Consider the following 18,565-nt stretch of genomic DNA (forward strand, 5'->3'; position numbering starts at 1 on the left):
CACTGCCAAAAGTTTATTATTTTAAAGATTGTGACATATTTTGCTACGGAACCCTAAAAAACTGGTATGGGGAATGAATCGGGCATCATCTAGTTACCTGATAACGACACCAAACTCGACTCAAAGGGCCAAATGAATCCGCCAGAATTTTTTTTCCGAGCGCCGGGCGCTCTGTTCTATAACCCCCCCTCCCTCCCTTCTGCCGGGGAGTAGACACTGGCTACCAGGCGATTTGGGCTTAGGTGGACGAGTACAACATTCGTACCAAATGGCATTGCTTTACTCAAAAATGTATACCTTTTCCCATAAGAAAACGGACTATATGTTGTTTTGTAATTGTTAATTGTTTCTTAAATAAAGAAATAAACTAAATATTTAAATGATGATTTGTTATTTGCAACACAACTTTATATTTGAGATTCTTTACAAATGTATATTTAGTTTTGTATCATCAAATTTATAAATTTTATTCCATAGTTTTCAAAATTAAATGTAAATGACCATAAAAACATTAATAAAGTAAATCATTGATGTAAGGTCAGGGAACGTAATACATATATACATCTGACCATGTAGAAGCTAAGTCTTGTTGACTGCTGAAGTCTGTAAAGTTTTGTTGTCTGCTGAAGTCTGTACGCAATGAAAATGTCTGCCGTTTCGAAAATAAGTTTTTAAGACCCTAATAAATAAAATATATGAATGGCAGATCTGGTCAAATACTTTCAAAATTGTATTTTTTTCAGCACTTTCATAAGTGTCTGCCAGAATGTTATCCGCGTGATAATGGTCTGCCATTGTTATTTTCCGATAGTAATAATAATCTATTTTCAAATATCAAAATGGCAGACGTGGTCAAATGGTTTCAAAGTTCGCCAAAAATTTCCACCTGTCTTACCTAAGCGCGCGCCCCGTCCACCACTCTGGGCTTAGTGACTCCTCATCTCATGTATAGTAGGTATAGGGGAATCAACACACAAAAATCCAGGTCTGGTCAAATACATACAGGTAGCTTTGCGCTAGCTCTCTAGCTATTACTTCTTATGGAGAGAAAACGTAAACATGTACCACGGGCGAAGCCGGGGCGGACCGCTAGTAAATAATAAAATAATAAATAGTGTATTAGATTTGTTATTGTATCTTGTATACCTACGAATAATTATTCTTACGTCTTGTTGGGAAATGTTCAAATACCTACCTATTGAAATAATTTACTGTTACAAATCATTAGTGTTATTAGTTTTGAGTGAATAGGCATGGATCAGAAATTCAGAATATAATATGCTACTAACTACTCAAATACATACATGTTTACACAACAAACACCACTGACCTCTATAACTATAAGTTATAGAGGTCAGTGACCGTCAGTGACAAACACTATGGATACCTACGCTCGCGAATGCAAATTCGGTGATTTACTAATTATTGATACCTAGTCATTGAATTCGTTTTGAAATAGCCTGTACTTTGTAATTTTTAGTGTTATAGACATTTATAAAATGTGGTGCTCATTTTTTTGTAATAAATCATCCCGAACGCTATTGTATTTTCGTTGTTTTATTTCAAGTGAACACCTATACAATTTTGTCACGAGCCGCCTCTGGCCTCTGGGTGAAATAAACAAGTCAAATGATTTTTGTTCTAATTGTATTTTGGTAGTAGTTTGTTTAGAATTTACATTACCATTGTTTAATTTTTATTTTGTATTTGCAGTAAAATAAAAAGATGAAAAACTTCATTAGGTATATTGTACGACACCTCACTCTGAATCGCGCTAGCGAAATTTTTTCGTTACAGAGCACATATACAACTTTCGGACAATCTTCATTGAGGCCGGCCGGCAAATCGAGTATGTCGAGAAACTTCACTTATTCGATGGAGGTATTTTACCTTCCTTCCTCCACAGTTGTGGGACCCCGACGTGCATTGAACACGCAGCTTTCTGATACTAGTAGCTAAAATCAAAACCACAGATATGTCTGTGATCAAAACCATAATAATATTTTTACCTATTATTTTACTAAAAGTCGAGTGCATCGAAATCGTAAATATGTTTTTCACCTTCCTGGTTTTTTTTCCATAGTAAATAGTGTTTTTGATTTGTTGTTGTATGAATATTCTTACTTGTTGGTTATGAAATGTATTTTGAAATAATTTACTTTTACAAATCATTAGTGATATTAGTTTTGAGTGAAAATGCTTGGATCAGCATAATATCATATTTGCTACTTCAAATACATGTTTTGATAAAAAAAAAACAATAGTGTAATGTAGGTAATAAAATAAAACTGCGTTTTATTGTAGGTAATCAATTTTGACATTATTTATTTCCCAAAATTACAATAAAATAGTTTACGCCAACAAATATAACTTTTATTTTTATAACAATCCTACTTCCTACTAATGCGAAAGTTTGTGAGGATGTGTATGTGTGTGTTTCACGCAAATACTACTGAACCGATTACAATGAAATTTAGCACACATATAGAACGTAACTTGGACACATTGAATAGGTTTTATCCCGGAAACCCCACGGGAACGGGAACTATACGGGTTTTTTTTTGAAAATGCGGGCGGAAAGCTAATCGTTCATAATAATATAAACCGTAGCAGGTGGCGTTTTGAAGTTTTGTCTACCCATACAGAAAAATGAAAACCAAGTGACTATGGCACTTGGTATCGCAATCAAACTTATTGTGTCAAGATGAAATATAGCTCAATTTAAAGCTTGATGTTAGTACTTTTAGATATGATTAAAGTTTTTATGTAAATAAGCCGCAGTTCGCGACAATAAAAATAAAACAATAGTTTTATTCAACACTTCAAAAAACTACTTAATCGAGTTTAAACTAACGATGAACGTTAAGTTTTACATTTATTACATAGGTAATATTTTAATTTACAAGACAAATGTGAAAAGTAAATCGTAATTTAAACATTATTTCAAAATAACATCGAACAATGCGTCGAACACATTCATTTGACATTTCAAATAGAAACTATGACATATGACGTTTGCAAGAGAGATAGATATAGGTATGTGTCAAAACAAAACTTTTACTTTTATTTCTATTTATTCGGTATAATTACAACTTAATAGTGATAAATATGATCATTATAAATACAAATAGGAATTAACAATATCACGAACACGTGACACAACTAGTATTTTACCGATTCCATACGTAGTCATACATGTTTCAAAAGAAAAACTTTTACTTTTACTATTATTTCAATTTATCCGGTTTAATTAAGCCTTAATATTGATACATATGATCATTATAAATACAAATAGGAATTAACAATATAACGAATACGTGGCACAACTAAAATTTTACCGATACCACCCGTGGTCATTCTCCTTTGTGGGTCATTTGTAACAGGATGGCGGTTCTACAGCGAAAAAAGAAAAATGATGGTCAGAACGCTGATACCGGATACCTTAAGATACTGTAATATAAAATATTACTAGATTAGATAAAATATTATAGGTAGTATCTTCACCGTGTGTGACGCGCTTTACATTCACGCCATCTAGAGTTAAATCTTTATCATTTTTGTATACGTCTGTGTGTGTAAACGACCCTGTATGCAATGACAGATGTTAAAACGCATAATTTTACCGAATTGGGTGGATTTTAAGGCAATGATATAACATATTTCAATAAAATATAATATTCAGTAACCGCCATGACTATTCCTAGGTTTGATGACTATTCCAATTACGCAAAAACTCAAATAAACTAGAAATGTAGAATTCAGCGCCATCTAGCGGGATATTGGCTGGGAACAGATCGTTGCAATCACCTTAATAATAATCTACCACCGGCTAAGCTAGCTGCATGTTATATACTACAGTAATATACTGTGTTATTGCAATTATCTGAAATAAATAAACACACAGCAAAATGATATACACTACACGAAATGACATTACTAAAACGACACAGTACAGGTACACACAATACAGTATAGTGTCACAGTACACCTACAGTACCGTTACACACATGCAGTACAGTTGCACATTGTTGATGTTTATTTTTTTTTACTCCAAATGAGCAATACTTTCATTCCTTTAAACATATTACACCTATAACAAGTCACCCTGTATATTAAATGCAGTACTGTTACACAAAGCATGCAGTATAGTTACACTTAGAATGCAGAATAGTAAAACACAGTATACCTATACACATAAGAATACACAAAACAGAATACAAGAATATTTAAAAAGTAATTTGAACTATTATTTTAAATCTTTTGATATTTCAGTAATGTCCTTAATTCTTAAATGATATGAAACAAATTATTGTAATTACTGATATAAATATATTTTGTTTTCAGTCGGTAAACGAAGAGAGGTTCGACCATATATCAGCCATATATCATCTATTAGTCGATAAACTATTACAAAAAGACGACAGCGCACAAGCAGGTGAGATTTTTTAAAGATAAAATAATATTATTAAGAAATATTTTTTTGTAAGTTCAATTAATTTTAGCCATACAAATGTCAAATCACTACATAGTATAAAACAAAGTCGCTTTCTCTGTCCCTATGTCCCTTTGTATGCTTAAATCTTTAAAACTACGCAACGGATTTTGATGCGGTTTTTTTAAATAGATACAGTGATTGAAGAGGAAGGTTTTAGTATATAATTTATTAGGTTTTAGACAAAGCGGGCGAAGCCGCGGGTGGAAAGCTAGTTTTGTAAATAAATTAATTAGTTGTCAAGCAAGGTTTTTCTCTCTTAAAAATGTCTTATCTTTTTCAGATTCATTAGATTCAAACACAGGACTACCATTAGATCTTACTGGGAAAAAGGTGAGTCATGTAAATTCTACATCGAATAAATTAGAAAGTTTATAATATGATGAAAAACCTTTTTTTTGCTCTGCCACGTAAAAATGTGTCGATTTAGCTGATATTTGTAGTGCAAGTAGTTTATGATCATATGTAAACTGTAACACAATATTATTGTTCTTAATAAATTGTAATAAGTTAAAAAATTCCGTGAAAAAGTAATTAGAAAAAACGTTAATTTTACTATTTATTTTTTTTTTCAGAACGACAGCGGTGATGTAGAAAGTATGGAGGCGGAAGAAACCCTCGCTTACCTCACTGGTGATGGTCAGGAACATGAATTGGAAAGGGTAAGGCTTATTTTACTAACTTCCTGAAAAAATTTCCTAATAAAAAACCTTTATGACAGTGCTAAATATGGATATTTTGTTATTATACATACACGATTGCAAGAGTTACTAATCTCTTAATATGATTTTAAGTTATCTTCGTATGTTTTTGTTAGTAACATTATTCGCAAATAGAAGGAAAAGTGAAGGCCCAAAGCTAGATCCTTGGGGGACACCCGTTTGAAAATAACTTTCCTATAGAAATTTTCTTGCTAATTTTAACAAGTTTAGTTCGAATAGAGATATTAGATTGCAGTATCGATGTAGTGACCCATTGAAAACGATTTCAGAGATCTATCCAAGCATTTTTTATGATCAAATGAGTCAAAGGCTTTGCTCAAATCTGTATATTTAGTATGAACTTGCTAATAAGATGTTGTGTATCTCTTTCATATTAATTATAGTATTTTCTCTCGTATATTCACGTGTTTTCTTGTATACTTTTATCAATTTATTTACTTGCTCTTTCATATTTACGTGTTTTCTCATGCATTTTTGAAGTGAAAACTTTTTTAGCGGCGTTGAGCACTTTTTCTGTAATGGGTATAAAATCTTAAACTCGCGTCAGGACACGTGACCTGATCGAAAAAGCGTAACACGGATATCATTCCAAAATATCAAACATGCTCAACGTTAATAATAAAGTTTTCACTTCTGCCGGCACTCCCGGAGTGCAACCCGTCTTTTTTTTTTCATATAATTTACCATGTATCTTATGATGTATTCTCACGTATTAACGTATTTTTTTGAGCATTTTTTTTCATATAATTTACCACATCCCCCTCTTTCCCCCCAGTTCGGTGACATATCCCCCCCCACGGCTGAAGAGCCCCGTCAGCGCGTGACGGATTGTCACGCGACGCGGCGTCACACCGTCGGCCCCGGCGACTGTCGGCACACGCATGCGCAGGTGAGTGTGTACATACATACATACATACATAAAGATACATATATCCTACTACTATTATAAAGGCGAAAGTTTGTAAGTATGGATGTATGGATGATTGTTACTCTTTCACGTAAAAACGTCTGAATGGATTTGAATGAAATTTTGCACACATATAGAGAGTAACTTGGATTAACACATAGGATAGGTTTTATCCCGGAAATCTTACGGGAACGGGAACTATGCGGGTTTTTCTTTGAAAACGCGGGCGAAGCCGCGGGCGGAAATCTAGTTTATTTATAACTCTTTATTGCACAAACTAAAATATGACAAAAATAACATTAATACATAAGAAAGACATAGTTTGTACAAGAGGCGGCCTTATTGCTAAGCAGCAATCTCTACCTACATACATACAGACTGACAGATACTACTGTACTAATATTATAAAGCTGAAGAATTTGTATGTTTGAACGCGCAAATCTTAGGAGTTCCTGGTCCGATTTAAAAAATTCTTTCGGTGTTGGATATGTATGAATCTATCACACTAAGAATAATAGGTGCAGAGCAATGCGAGTAAAACCGCGGGGCACGAAATGTGACATCTAGAATCGAATGCATTGATTACTTGGGAATAAAAATCATCATAAATAAATAAATGCGTTGTGTTTGTTTAATTATGTATTATATTTGTCTTATTTTGCTCGTTAAATTTACGAAAGAAAGTATATTACTGGGACAGGGATTCGCCTGATGAATTTTAAAATTGACATGTTTTTCAAGTTCGATTTAAAAATATTTCAAGTCCGTATCGATTAATTTACTTTAAGAGCCAGCGCGCACGAGAACTTTGTCTCCGCAACTATTTTGTCTCTCCCACCTATGGGCTAGTATGAAAGTGCGCGCACGTAGCGACGCAACTCCCCATACAAATTGATGGGAGAGACAAAATAGTTGCGGAGACAAAGTTGCTCGTGCGCGCTAGCTCTAATCGATGTTTTTAAGCAGGTTACCTCTCTTCGAAGATAAAATTGATAGACGTCAAATGTTGCCTATTAAATGTTGTTTATAGTATGTTATGACGTAAATTATATTGATGCAGTATTCGTAACACAAAAATTTTACAATGGTCCGGTGAAAAGTTACATTTGGGGTCGCATTTTTTAGAGGACGCAATTTTATTTTTTTGATGTGTAGGGGGGGTCAGTGTGAAGCTATCACCAAGTTTGTGGGGTCGCCACCCTTGTCCCACGGCCGCCATCTTGAAAATAGCGGTTGAAATGGTTTTTACGATATATCTCTTAAACTATTTATCTGATAATAAAACAATGTTAACATTATTCGTTGGAAATTAAATTCTCTACAACTTAGGTTCAGTAACTTTTTGTCGTAAAACTATAAACAAAAAAGTTATAAGCGAAAATGTTCAGAAATTAGAGATGTTTATATTTTTCAATAAAACTTTTTTTTATAAGTTTACGAAGAAATTATATCAGACCATTTTTGTAGATTGTTTTTCGTAGAACAACTTTTATTTACAACATTTTTTCATTAAGTAAATAGCTAAGGTTTTACAGCCATCCGAAGTGAGTACTATTTTAAGTACTCTTTACTATACAGAATACGATATATTATGTGTGTACTAATAATAATTTGTCACCAGTAATTATTTTATTTTTGTTATAATAATATTTTTAATAATTAATTTTACAATATTATTAATAATTAATTATTGAATCTTTTCCCCACAACCCAGGAGGTAGAGTCTGGAAGTGCGTTTTTTTTACGTCGAAAAGCAGGGCTGAAATGTTCTGCAGTGTGCTTCCATTGTTGTGGAGTCTGGGAAAAGAGCCAATAGCCAATTTATTATGTATAGTTACTACTGAAAAAAAGTACTCATTTCTGAGCGCTGTAATACCTTAGCTATTGACGTAATGAAAAAATGTTGTATATAAAAATTGTTCCTCGAAAAATAATCTACAAAAATAGTCTTATATCATTTCTTCGTTAAATGATAAAAAAAAGTTTTATTGAAAAATATAAATAGCTCTAATTTCTGAACATTTTCGCTTATAACTTTTTTATTTATAGTTCTACGACAAAAAGTTACTGAATCAAAGTTGTAGAGAATTTAATTTGCAACAAATAATGTTAAAATTGTTTTATTATCAGATAAATAGTTTAAGAGATATATCGTTAAAACCATTTCAACCGCTATTTTCAAGATGGCGGCCATGGGACAAGGGTGGCGACCCCACAAACTTGGTTTTAGCTTCACACTGACCCCCCCTACACATCAAAAAAATAAAATTGCGTCCTCTAAAAAACTCAAGGTCAGGCCTAAATAATGTAACATTTCAATGGATCACAAAGTATTTAATATAGAAAGTATATGAAGAGCTATTTCGAGTGCTCTTACAACTCCCGTATGGTCTAGTGGCTAGGATACCTGGCTTTCACCCAGGAGGCTCGGGTTGGATTCCCGGTACGGGAAATTGTTTTTTTTTTTTGTAATTGGTATTTAGGAATTAATTTTATCGACTTTTCAATTTTTTTACCATTTTTTTGGCAATTTATTTTATTCGTTTATCGTTATTTAAATCTGTACACAAACAAACTTAACATTTTTAAATATTTATGCACAATATTATTTAATAGAAGTATGAATTTTTTCCTATATCCCAAGGTTGCCTGGAAGAAATCGCTTTTAACCGATAAGGCCGCCAAATTTTACATTTGTTTCAAGTTCATTTATATAAATGTCATTTTTGTGTGCATTTTACAATAGCGTTTTTTATTTATTTATTATTTTATTATTTAGGTGGGAGAGCTTTCGTCTTGTGGGGCTGCGTCAGCTGACCTTAGGCCTGCGCCCCTATGTGCGTCTACACATTTGCATGTAAGTATTATTTTACCTTTAAAAAAAAAATAAGTTTCGTGAGTAAAGTTGCAATTTGTGCTGTGTTATGAGATTTTAATTACATTTGACTGGGAATAATTAAATTTGTATTATTTTGCTAATTCGTTGTTTAAATAGTAACATTGACAGTTGGTTGCCTGGAAGAGATCACTCTTAAGTGATAAGGCGGCCTTCTGTGCTATTTTTCTTTTAGAATAAGTTTTGTTTATATTTTTTTTGTATTTTTGGCAGCACAATAAAGAGTTTAAATAAATTAAATAACATAATAAATAATAATACTTAATACAATAAATTGACATGTACTCAGTACATAAAAAAGTTACAACTACAATTTTTGAAGTGAAAACTTCTTTAGCGGCGTTGGGTATAAAATCTTGAGCTCGCGTCAGGACACGTGGCCTGATCGAAAAAGCGTAAGACGGATGAATATCAAACATGCTCAACGTTAATAATCAAGTTTTCACTTCTGCCGGCACTCCCGGAGTGCAACCCGTCTTTTTTTTATCTGAATTTTTTATTAATTTTCATGCAGTTGTATTAGTACAAAAATAGTAACAATTTAGGTCGCCATTTATATTTACCAAAACGAGTTAGAGTATATGTACTGTATTTACAATCCACAGTACAAAAATTAGTATTTACAGGATGTTGTCGTCTATAATCGTCTATATCGTTGCAATAGCAACAGACTAAAATACTATTTTCTGTCAAAATTAATGGACATAACTTTTTGATATCAACTGACTTCAACAAAACGGAGGAGGTTATTAATTCGACTGTTTTTTTTTAGCTTGATACCACAAAACTTTCGACTGGGTGAAGCGTTATCGATGATTCATTTTAAATTCTAATAGTGATGCCTTCTGTGCCTCATTTTATTTTGTTTAATTTCTGACATTTTGAAGGGTTTGTTTTATGTGAGAAATGATTATAATCGGTCAGAACGTCATTGTTAACATAATATGTTTACATATTTATGTATGTATGTTGGTTCCAGCAACAAGCGGCAGCCCGTGTTGCTATATTACTGCACACGGACCTGACGGGCAATAATAGACAGTCAATTTAGAATATTTTTTGTATAATCTTTAGGATTAGCTTTACAAATTTCGTGCTAAAAGTTCATTTGTGTAGTTTTGGTTCATCATTCAACATTCGGTTTTATCGAAACAGTAATTTGTAGATCTCAAAATTCTCCACCAAACGGCCTTGCTATTTTTATATAATATACTAGTTTTCCGCCCGCGGCATCACCCGCGCAGTCAAAGAAAAACCCGCATAGTTCCCATTCCCGTGGGATTTCCGGGATCGTGTCATTTTCCCGGGATAAAAGTAGCCTATGTCCTTTCTCGGGTATCAAAATATCTCCATACCAAATTTCATGAAAATTGGTTCAGTAGTTTAGGCGTGATTGAGTAACAGACAGACAGACAGAGTTACTTTCGCATTTATAATATAAGTATGTATGTATGTATGTATGTTGGTTCCAGCAACAAGCGGCAGCCCGTGTTGCCCTGCTGCCGCACACGGACCTGGCGGGCAAGCTGCCGGCGGTGCAGCACCGCCCGCCGCACCACTTCAGCGTCAAGGACCAGCACCTGCTGAAGCCGCCGCAGGCCATGTTGCATCACGGTGAGTGGCGTGTTGCTATGGCAACGAGTGTGTTGCTGTAGCAACGAGTGGGGTGTTGCATGTAGCAACGAGTGGGGTGTTGCACACAGCAACGAGTGGGGTGTTGCTATAGCAACGAGTGGGGTGTTGCACATGGCAACGAGTGGGGTGCTGCATATAGCAACGAGTGGGGTGTTGCACATAACACTAGCTTTCCGCCCGCGGCTTCGCCCGCGTTTTGAAAGAAAAACCCGCATAGTTCCCGTTCCCGTGGGATTTCCGGGATGAAAACTATCCAATGCGTTAATCCAAGTTACCCTCTATATGTGTGCTAAATTTCATTGTAATCGGTTCAGTAGTATTTGCGAGAAAGAGTAACAAACACATACACACATACTCACAAACTTTCGCATTTATAATATTAGTAGGATAGGATTTTTACAGTAACACTGTACAAGTTACTAATAACAATGTACCTACCTGTACTCATTTTATATGTAACTTTTAAACTGCACTTTAATTGACACCAAATAAATTATTACTAATTTTAAACTTGTCTTTCATTAATTTATAATAATATTTATTACAGCGTCTTCATTCGGACGTCGCGCGTCAGACGGCGGAGCGCACGTGGGTCGGACACACTCGCCCGCGTGCTCACATTCACATCACGTAAGTATACGGGGTTCCGGGTTGAATGGGGAAAAGGGGTTAGCGGGGTTGGTTGGGGAAAAGGGGTTAGCGGGGTTGGTTGGGGAAATAGGCTGGTTGAGTGGGGATATGTTGGGGGTTGAGTATGGAAAATAACTTTTGCTCTTTTTGTAAATTTACGTGCTCACATTCACATCATGTCTATAATTAATGAATGAAATACTTATGGTGTAAAATCCGAAGAAAATGTGTTTATAAATATAAATGATAAATAACTGCATATTATTGTCTTAGCTTTTACCATTTTTTTAAGTTTAAACACACAATAATTTGCATTAACGTTTGCATTTAACACTTTGTTATCTTAATAATTTTAATAGTTTCACTTTCACTTTGGACTTAACTTTGACTTTACATTTCAGGTGTCAGACAGCGGTACGACGAACCGGACCGACGATTCGGAACGTACAGAGGAACAGACATCCGAATCACAGTATAATAGTAATTTGTGCAGGTTTGTATTAAATAATTGAAGAAATTAAATAACTTGTGTTCTAGTTTTGGATCTTGGGAAAAATTATGAAAAGAATATTAATTACCGAAACATTTTCATAATTTCTCCCTTCACCGACAATCCGACAACCGACATCAAAAAAAGTAGGTTCTCAATTCGACTATTATTTTTGGGTTTGTTACTTCACAACTTTAGACTGGGTAAATCGATTTTGATAATTCTTTTATTTGAAAGCTAGTGCCGTTTGGTTGGTCCCATTTAAAGTTTGTCTAGTTATCGTATTCTATAGGTATCTTATCCCATACAATTAGACAGTGACAAAATAATAAGAAAATGTGTGATTTAAGGTAAAGTGTGGGTCATATGCGAAATATGACTCGTTAGAGGTTCAGATATGAATATGTTGACTTCGTGTTTTAAATTGCAGATCCGTATGTCAAAAAAATAAACACATAGAATCGTTTAATGATGATTTTAAGACCAATCTTTGCAATTATTTTTTATCGAGCCGATTTCGTCCAATTATGTATCGAGTCCGTCCACGGTCTTCGAAATATGATGAATATTAACATTTTTTTGATGGACTAGAATAAATATATTTTCTTTAAAAAGACGTGTGTCACTCGGGGCCTGCCGCGGTAAAGCTATTGCATGCTATGCCTTCAAGCCACACCTCCGCGCCCGTCCCCGTGGGGAGCGTGAGGTTTTTCGTTATGGAATTTCTCGATTCGGTCCCCGCGCTCAAGGCCCACGATAGAAGCTATGCAATAGCTTAAAATGTTACACTAAATTTATTTCCAACCCTGATAAAGAAGTTTCACTTCAAAAACATAATTATTAACCCATTGACCACCGTAAGGCCCGATCGGGGCGCGACACAATAGATTTTCTATTGTGTCTGTGATTCCGAGGACTGATGGATTAAACGATAAAAAAACTATTCATACCTTCTAAATATTAATAAATAACATTTTAAAGGTACATGTTAAATCGCGGAAGCAGTAAACGACACACGATGGCAACGCCGGAAGACGCGGCTACTGTATGCGCTTCCACAACTATGGTGAGTCTAATCTTAATATATACGAGCTGTTGCCGGCAGCTTTGCCTGCGTGGTAAAGATAAATAAACATGATACAAATTTTCATCCCCTATTTTATCCCCTTGGGGGTAGACCGTAGAATTGATCAAAATCCTTTCTTAGCGGATGCCTACGTCCTAACATCTACCTGCATGCCAAATTTCAGCCCGATACGTCCAGTGGTTTGGGCTGTGCGTTGATAGATCGCTATATCAGTCACCTTTGAGTTTTTTTTATATACATATTATATAGATAAATCTCGTGTCACAATGATTGTCCTCAATGGACTCCTAAACCACTTAACCGATTATAATAAAATTCGCACACCATGTGCAGTTCGATCCAACTTGAGAGATAGGATAGTTTAAACATGTAGGTACCACGGGCGAAGCCGGGGCGGAGCTTTAGTACAATATAATATATTATATTATATATATTAAATATATATATTTATATGTTTTTATCATAATTTCCTATATTGTACTATACTATATTTTTAGGCAAGTACATCACCATCGTCGTCAGCGAACATAAGAGTAAGGAGGACCGGTTTATTGACAGTCACAGAACGGCCGCCCGGTAAGTAGTGACTTGTAGTAAAGTAGTGTTAGTGTAGTGTAGTTGTAGTGTAAATTTGACGCACTTGATTTTGAAATTTTTGAAATTTGACGCACTTGATTTTGAAATTTTTGCAATTTGACGCACTTGATTTTAAAATTTTGTTTGGAGTGTAGTTTTTTTAATAGTTTACTACAGAAATTTTAAAAACGTTATTGAATAGTATAGCTTTTTGTGTGGTTTTTAAGGCTTATCATTTTAAATAAGTTTAATTTTGAGAATTAATGATATTAGTATTAAAAAATTAGTAGTGAAGAATACAAGTGCGTTGAAATTGTTTGGTTTTCTATATGTGTGTTAGTTAGTTGTTTTATATATATAGATGTAGCAATTAATAAATATAATATTACGATACAAATATGCAAAGACTTTCTTCTAAATAAGTTCTATGACCAAATAGACGATGTGTTTCACTGATCGATTTTTCTTAATAGAAAGTTGATTTAGATTGTTTAAAATAATTGCTACATATATTAAGAAAATTAGTTGTGTGTCGTTTTGATTATTTTTATAATATATTTGTAACGTAACTTTTTATCGTCACAAATATAATTTGAATAAAAAATGCAGTTTTTTTTTTTTTCAATTTACAAATGTTATTTTAAAAGACGTTTCATATTGAAATAAGTGTGTGACCATTGAGTGTATGCTAATTATTTGAAATGTTACTTTTTGTAAGTATATCAATAAAAAAACTGCATTTTATATAAATGTGCTTGGTGTGTTTTATTCTTTTTTATTTTGAAGTGTGATTTGTGATATTTTTAAAGATAACTAACGAAAACAACGATTGTTTCAGTTCCAAAACAGTTTTAAAATAATAATTTCTTCTCTAAAATGATTTTTTAATTCTTGAATCGAATTTTTTAGATACACTTACGTGTTTTAATTTTCAAAAAAAAATCACAATTCACCCTTTTTAGCATGTTGCATTCCATGTTTTAATTTTGATTATTTTTTTTGCCTTTTCGCCACTTAGTAATAAGCCCTGAACTAGTCATGGAAGTCGAAGCGCGTATGAAACGAAACTACATGCCGCCGTCTATACAGTACAATGCTGGTTACTCCAGCCCCCCCCACACGAACCCCCCACAACCCCCGAATCAGGGGTCGATAACCGCGGGAACCCCCAACTATCCCATATCAATGAAGCCCGTGTTAGAAACGATACCACAAGGCAGTGTGATGGGATCGATAACTTCGGGGACCCCTATCAACCCCCTGACCCCGGTAAACCCTCCGAACCCCGGGTCTATAGTGTCAGGGACGCCGATTAATATGGATATATTCCCGAATTTCGGTTTTACGAATATGGGTTCAATAACAAGTGGGACTCCAGTGTTGGCGAGTAATATGGGATCGATTGGTGGGACTATGGGATCGATAACGAGTGGGACTCCAGTACCAACACTATCTAGTGGGACTATGGGATCGATAACTAGTGGGACTCCAGTACCCACGCTGTCTAATAATATGGGATCGATAAGTGGCAATATGGGACCCATAAGTGGAACTATGGGACCCATAAGTGGCAATATGGGACCCATAAGTGGAACTATGGGATCGATAAGAAGTGGTACACCAGTACCAACACTATCTACCGGCAATATGGGATCAATGAGTGGGAATATGGGATCGATAACCAGTGGGACACCCGTGCCCACGCTCTCTAGTGGGAATACGATACCGAGTGGGTCTATAACATCGGGAACGGCTATAACCTCACAATATACAAGGCATAGGAAATATTCTGGGCCGAGAGCGAAACTACAAACATTGGCTACAGTACAAGAAATGGGTAATTTTTTGTCTTTTTTTTGCAAGGTGGAGGGTAGTTTTTAAAAGGTGGAGGGTAGTTTTAAAAAAGGCGGATAAGTATGTTTTTGATGGTTTGGTTATATGGTTAAAATATAAAGGTGGTTGGTGGATGGTTGGTTATACATATATGTTGTATATGGTAAAAAATATAGTGTGCGGGGTTTTGATGTCGATTTTTTGAAGTATAATCGTAAAAAATATCGTAATTGTTAAAATTGAAAAGGTCTTTTAAATCTTGTTTTTGTAGGGTTATTACTCAATGGTTGTCTGGTTAAAAAATGTATTAAACATGTATAAGGTTGGTAATAATTTTTAAAGTGACTAAAAGTAAGGTAGGTCACGATTTTTGCAATTTTTTGGGTGTTCACTATTTTTTTTTTTTGCAAAGTAGTTAGTCGCACTGTATTTGCTTGTGTGTGTTTTTGTTTGTATATGTGTGTGTGTCTTGTATTATAGCATAATTTATGGGGAATGGTACAGTAATTTATGTGCTACTCGAAAATTCTGGTTTTATAGTGATATTTTAGGTGAAAATAAATTTCTTGTCTGCTTCGGGTATCAAACCTATGATATTATAGTTGTAATAATAGCTTGATTAATAGAACATTGGCATTCTTTTGAAGTAACATTTTATTTTTTAATATTTCTGCCTATAGCATCAGAGTGTGTGGGTTCGATCCCCGCTACTGTATAAATGTCTATCAATAATATTTATTTTTTCTAATCTAGGCTATGAAAAGTCTATGTCTATGAAAAGACATTTTAAGTTATTTAGACACTTTTTCTTATCAATAGTTTTAATTCATATTGGTGTATCAAATGAATAAAATAAAAAAATATACTTTTGTAACACTTTTTTTATATTGATAAAAATAGTTAAAATTGTTTTTCTCAGCTAAGATTATTTTCTTATACATATTTCACCAATTCATTCTACAACATGTATGTATGTCCATACACAGCTCGCGAACACCCGGAACGCTATTCACCCGTGCGTCGAGCGGAATGCTCGCCCCCAAGACAGACGCACGATATAGCGTCCGCGAGACTCGAGTACCAGCAATTGCAGGTGTGTATGGGGATCAATAGAAATTTTGAAGTGAAAACTTCTTTAGCGGCGTTGAGCACTTTTTCTGTAATGGGTATAAAATCTTAAACTCGCGTCAGGACACGTGACCTGATCGAAAAAGCGTAAGACGGATACCATTCCAAAATATCAAACATGCTGAACGTTAATAATCAAGTTTTCACTTCTGCCGGCACTCCCGGAGTGCAACCCGTCTTTGTTTTACAATAATATGGAAAACATTAAAAAAAATGAAGATTTTTTGAAATTTAAGTACTTAACAGCATTTGCATTGTGTATGCGTATAGATTGATGAAAAATATACGAAAAATAGACAAAGATAAAAAATGTGTTTTTTTTTTTTTTGAGGAAATGTGGTAAGGTAATGCAGGTGCAGAATCAGGTACGGATAGATTGTTGAAAAAAATGACAAAAAAATGTGAAGCATAAAAAAAATATCTTTTGAAGTCGGATATTTTGTTCTGGCTATGTTTTGAAATATTCATAAATTGTGTGTGACGTTAAAAGTAGATGCAAATGTAAGTTAAAGCAAAAGTGTACAGAGAAAATAGTTACTATGATTTAATAGAGCAACTATGGAGTTTCTTGCCGGTTCTTCTCCATAGATACTGCTTTCCGAATCGGTGGTAAATGTTAAAAATATGTAATGACGATTCAAAAGTGCTCCTCAAAGAAGTCTAATTGAATAAATAAATTTTTAAAATAAAAGACATAAAATGGTTGATAACTTTTATTCAAGTATTTTTTACAATTGACATGATAAAACAATTTCACATAAGAAAAATACAAAACAATATTGTGATTTTTTTGTGAAATATAGTTACTAGAGCACTCATAAAAAATTTTTTTTTCCACAGCGTGGCTTAGAACGAAGATCGGGGCAGAGCGCTAGCGCTTCGCCCTTAGAACCGCGGTTGCATGCGCCTGCGTCTTTACCTGGTAAGTAAATCACTACATAGTATAAAACAAAGTCGCTTTCTCTGTCCCTATGTCCCTTTGTATGCTTAAATCTTTAAAACTAAGCAACGGATATTGATGCGGTTTTTTAATAGATAGAGTGATTCAAGAGAAAGGTTTTAGTATATAATTTATTAGGTTTTAGACAAAGCGGGCGAAGCCGCGGGCGGTAAGCTAGTTATTAATAAGTAAGTAGTAATGAATGTTTTAATTTCGATAAAATATGAAACTACATACAAAAAAAGTGAAAAAAATACTGATAACAGCAACTTATATTTAACTTGTGTATTTTCACAGAAAAAAATTATCAAGTATACTTATTTTAGAAATATTTTTAGTATTATTGTAATTAAGTTTTTTGTAAGAATTTGCGAAAAAAAATATTCCTGCATACAATATTCAATCTATTGATAGCTTTATTTTGTTCTAAGGGCCGATTTTTCAATGCTTGGTTAAAACTTATCCGTCCAATAAAGTATTACACGATAATATTAAAATGTCACGTAAACTGTCAAATACGGGCAATTAGAATACGTTTTTAAAATGGTAGTTTTATACATTATTCGACGATTAAATTTTAACCAAGGATTGAAAAGTCAGCCCTTACTTGTGAATCCTATTTTTACGATAAATACAAGTAATAATATGCAATTAATTTTTCGATTATCCAGTGTTTGCTTCGTTTCTCATCTCTTAAAACACTAAATACATACATATAAACAAATAATGTTTCTTGCAGGATCACCAATACACGCTGGAGCTTCGCCACCGCTCGACCTGTCTGGTGATAACACGAGAGACCGGGTGATTATTTTGTTTTATTTATATTTTTTTTATAAAAATATAGAGAAATAGATGTGTATCAGCCATCTGGTTTCCATAACACAAGCGAAAGCTTAGTATGGGATCAGATCGTGCCGTGTGTGAAAATTGTCCTGAAATATTTATTTATTATTTTATAGGCGATATATTAATTTTGTAAAAACGAAAATAAAAAGAAAAGTGTGTACAGGGTATTATTATCATAAGAAGATAATGATGTGTACTTATTACATGATAATATAGATTAATAAAATCTTGCCATCTTTTTTCTTATATTGTATGTTTTCATAAGCTACAAAGCGTACAGGCATTTTTTTTGCTAAAGAAAGTTCTTCCAAAGTGTGTCAACTTTTTAGTTTAAGTTATTATTATAACTTAGCTCGATCTTTTTTCGATTATTTACTTTA

At 33.9% G+C, this 18,565-nt stretch overlaps 1 protein-coding gene and 1 non-coding gene across 2 annotated transcripts in view; both read left to right on the plus strand.

Annotated features, from left to right (window-relative positions):
• LOC149895814 (uncharacterized) overlaps positions 1–18,565 on the plus strand; it is a 63,749-nt gene that overhangs the window by 40,780 nt on the left and 4,404 nt on the right. Inside the window, exons 9-22 of the mRNA XM_090118602.1 lie at positions 4,345–4,435; positions 4,776–4,825; positions 5,068–5,154; positions 5,990–6,103; positions 8,901–8,978; positions 10,490–10,631; positions 11,200–11,282; positions 11,684–11,775; positions 12,754–12,838; positions 13,357–13,435; positions 14,454–15,272; positions 16,255–16,361; positions 17,237–17,318; positions 18,076–18,140. Coding sequence (XP_089974728.1) covers positions 4,345–4,435; positions 4,776–4,825; positions 5,068–5,154; positions 5,990–6,103; positions 8,901–8,978; positions 10,490–10,631; positions 11,200–11,282; positions 11,684–11,775; positions 12,754–12,838; positions 13,357–13,435; positions 14,454–15,272; positions 16,255–16,361; positions 17,237–17,318; positions 18,076–18,140 — 1,974 coding nt within the window. The remainder of the gene's footprint in view (positions 1–4,344; positions 4,436–4,775; positions 4,826–5,067; positions 5,155–5,989; positions 6,104–8,900; positions 8,979–10,489; positions 10,632–11,199; positions 11,283–11,683; positions 11,776–12,753; positions 12,839–13,356; positions 13,436–14,453; positions 15,273–16,254; positions 16,362–17,236; positions 17,319–18,075; positions 18,141–18,565) is intronic.
• TRNAE-UUC (transfer RNA glutamic acid (anticodon UUC)) lies at positions 8,502–8,573 on the plus strand. Its single transcript has one exon. It is a non-coding gene; the product is annotated as a tRNA-Glu (tRNA).

This window comes from Colias eurytheme, chromosome 30, assembly GCF_061535395.1.
Source record: "Colias eurytheme isolate Ceu_HAF_F1 chromosome 30, ilColEury1 Martin Lab GWU primary, whole genome shotgun sequence".
NCBI classification, from domain to species: Eukaryota; Metazoa; Arthropoda; class Insecta; order Lepidoptera; family Pieridae; genus Colias; species Colias eurytheme.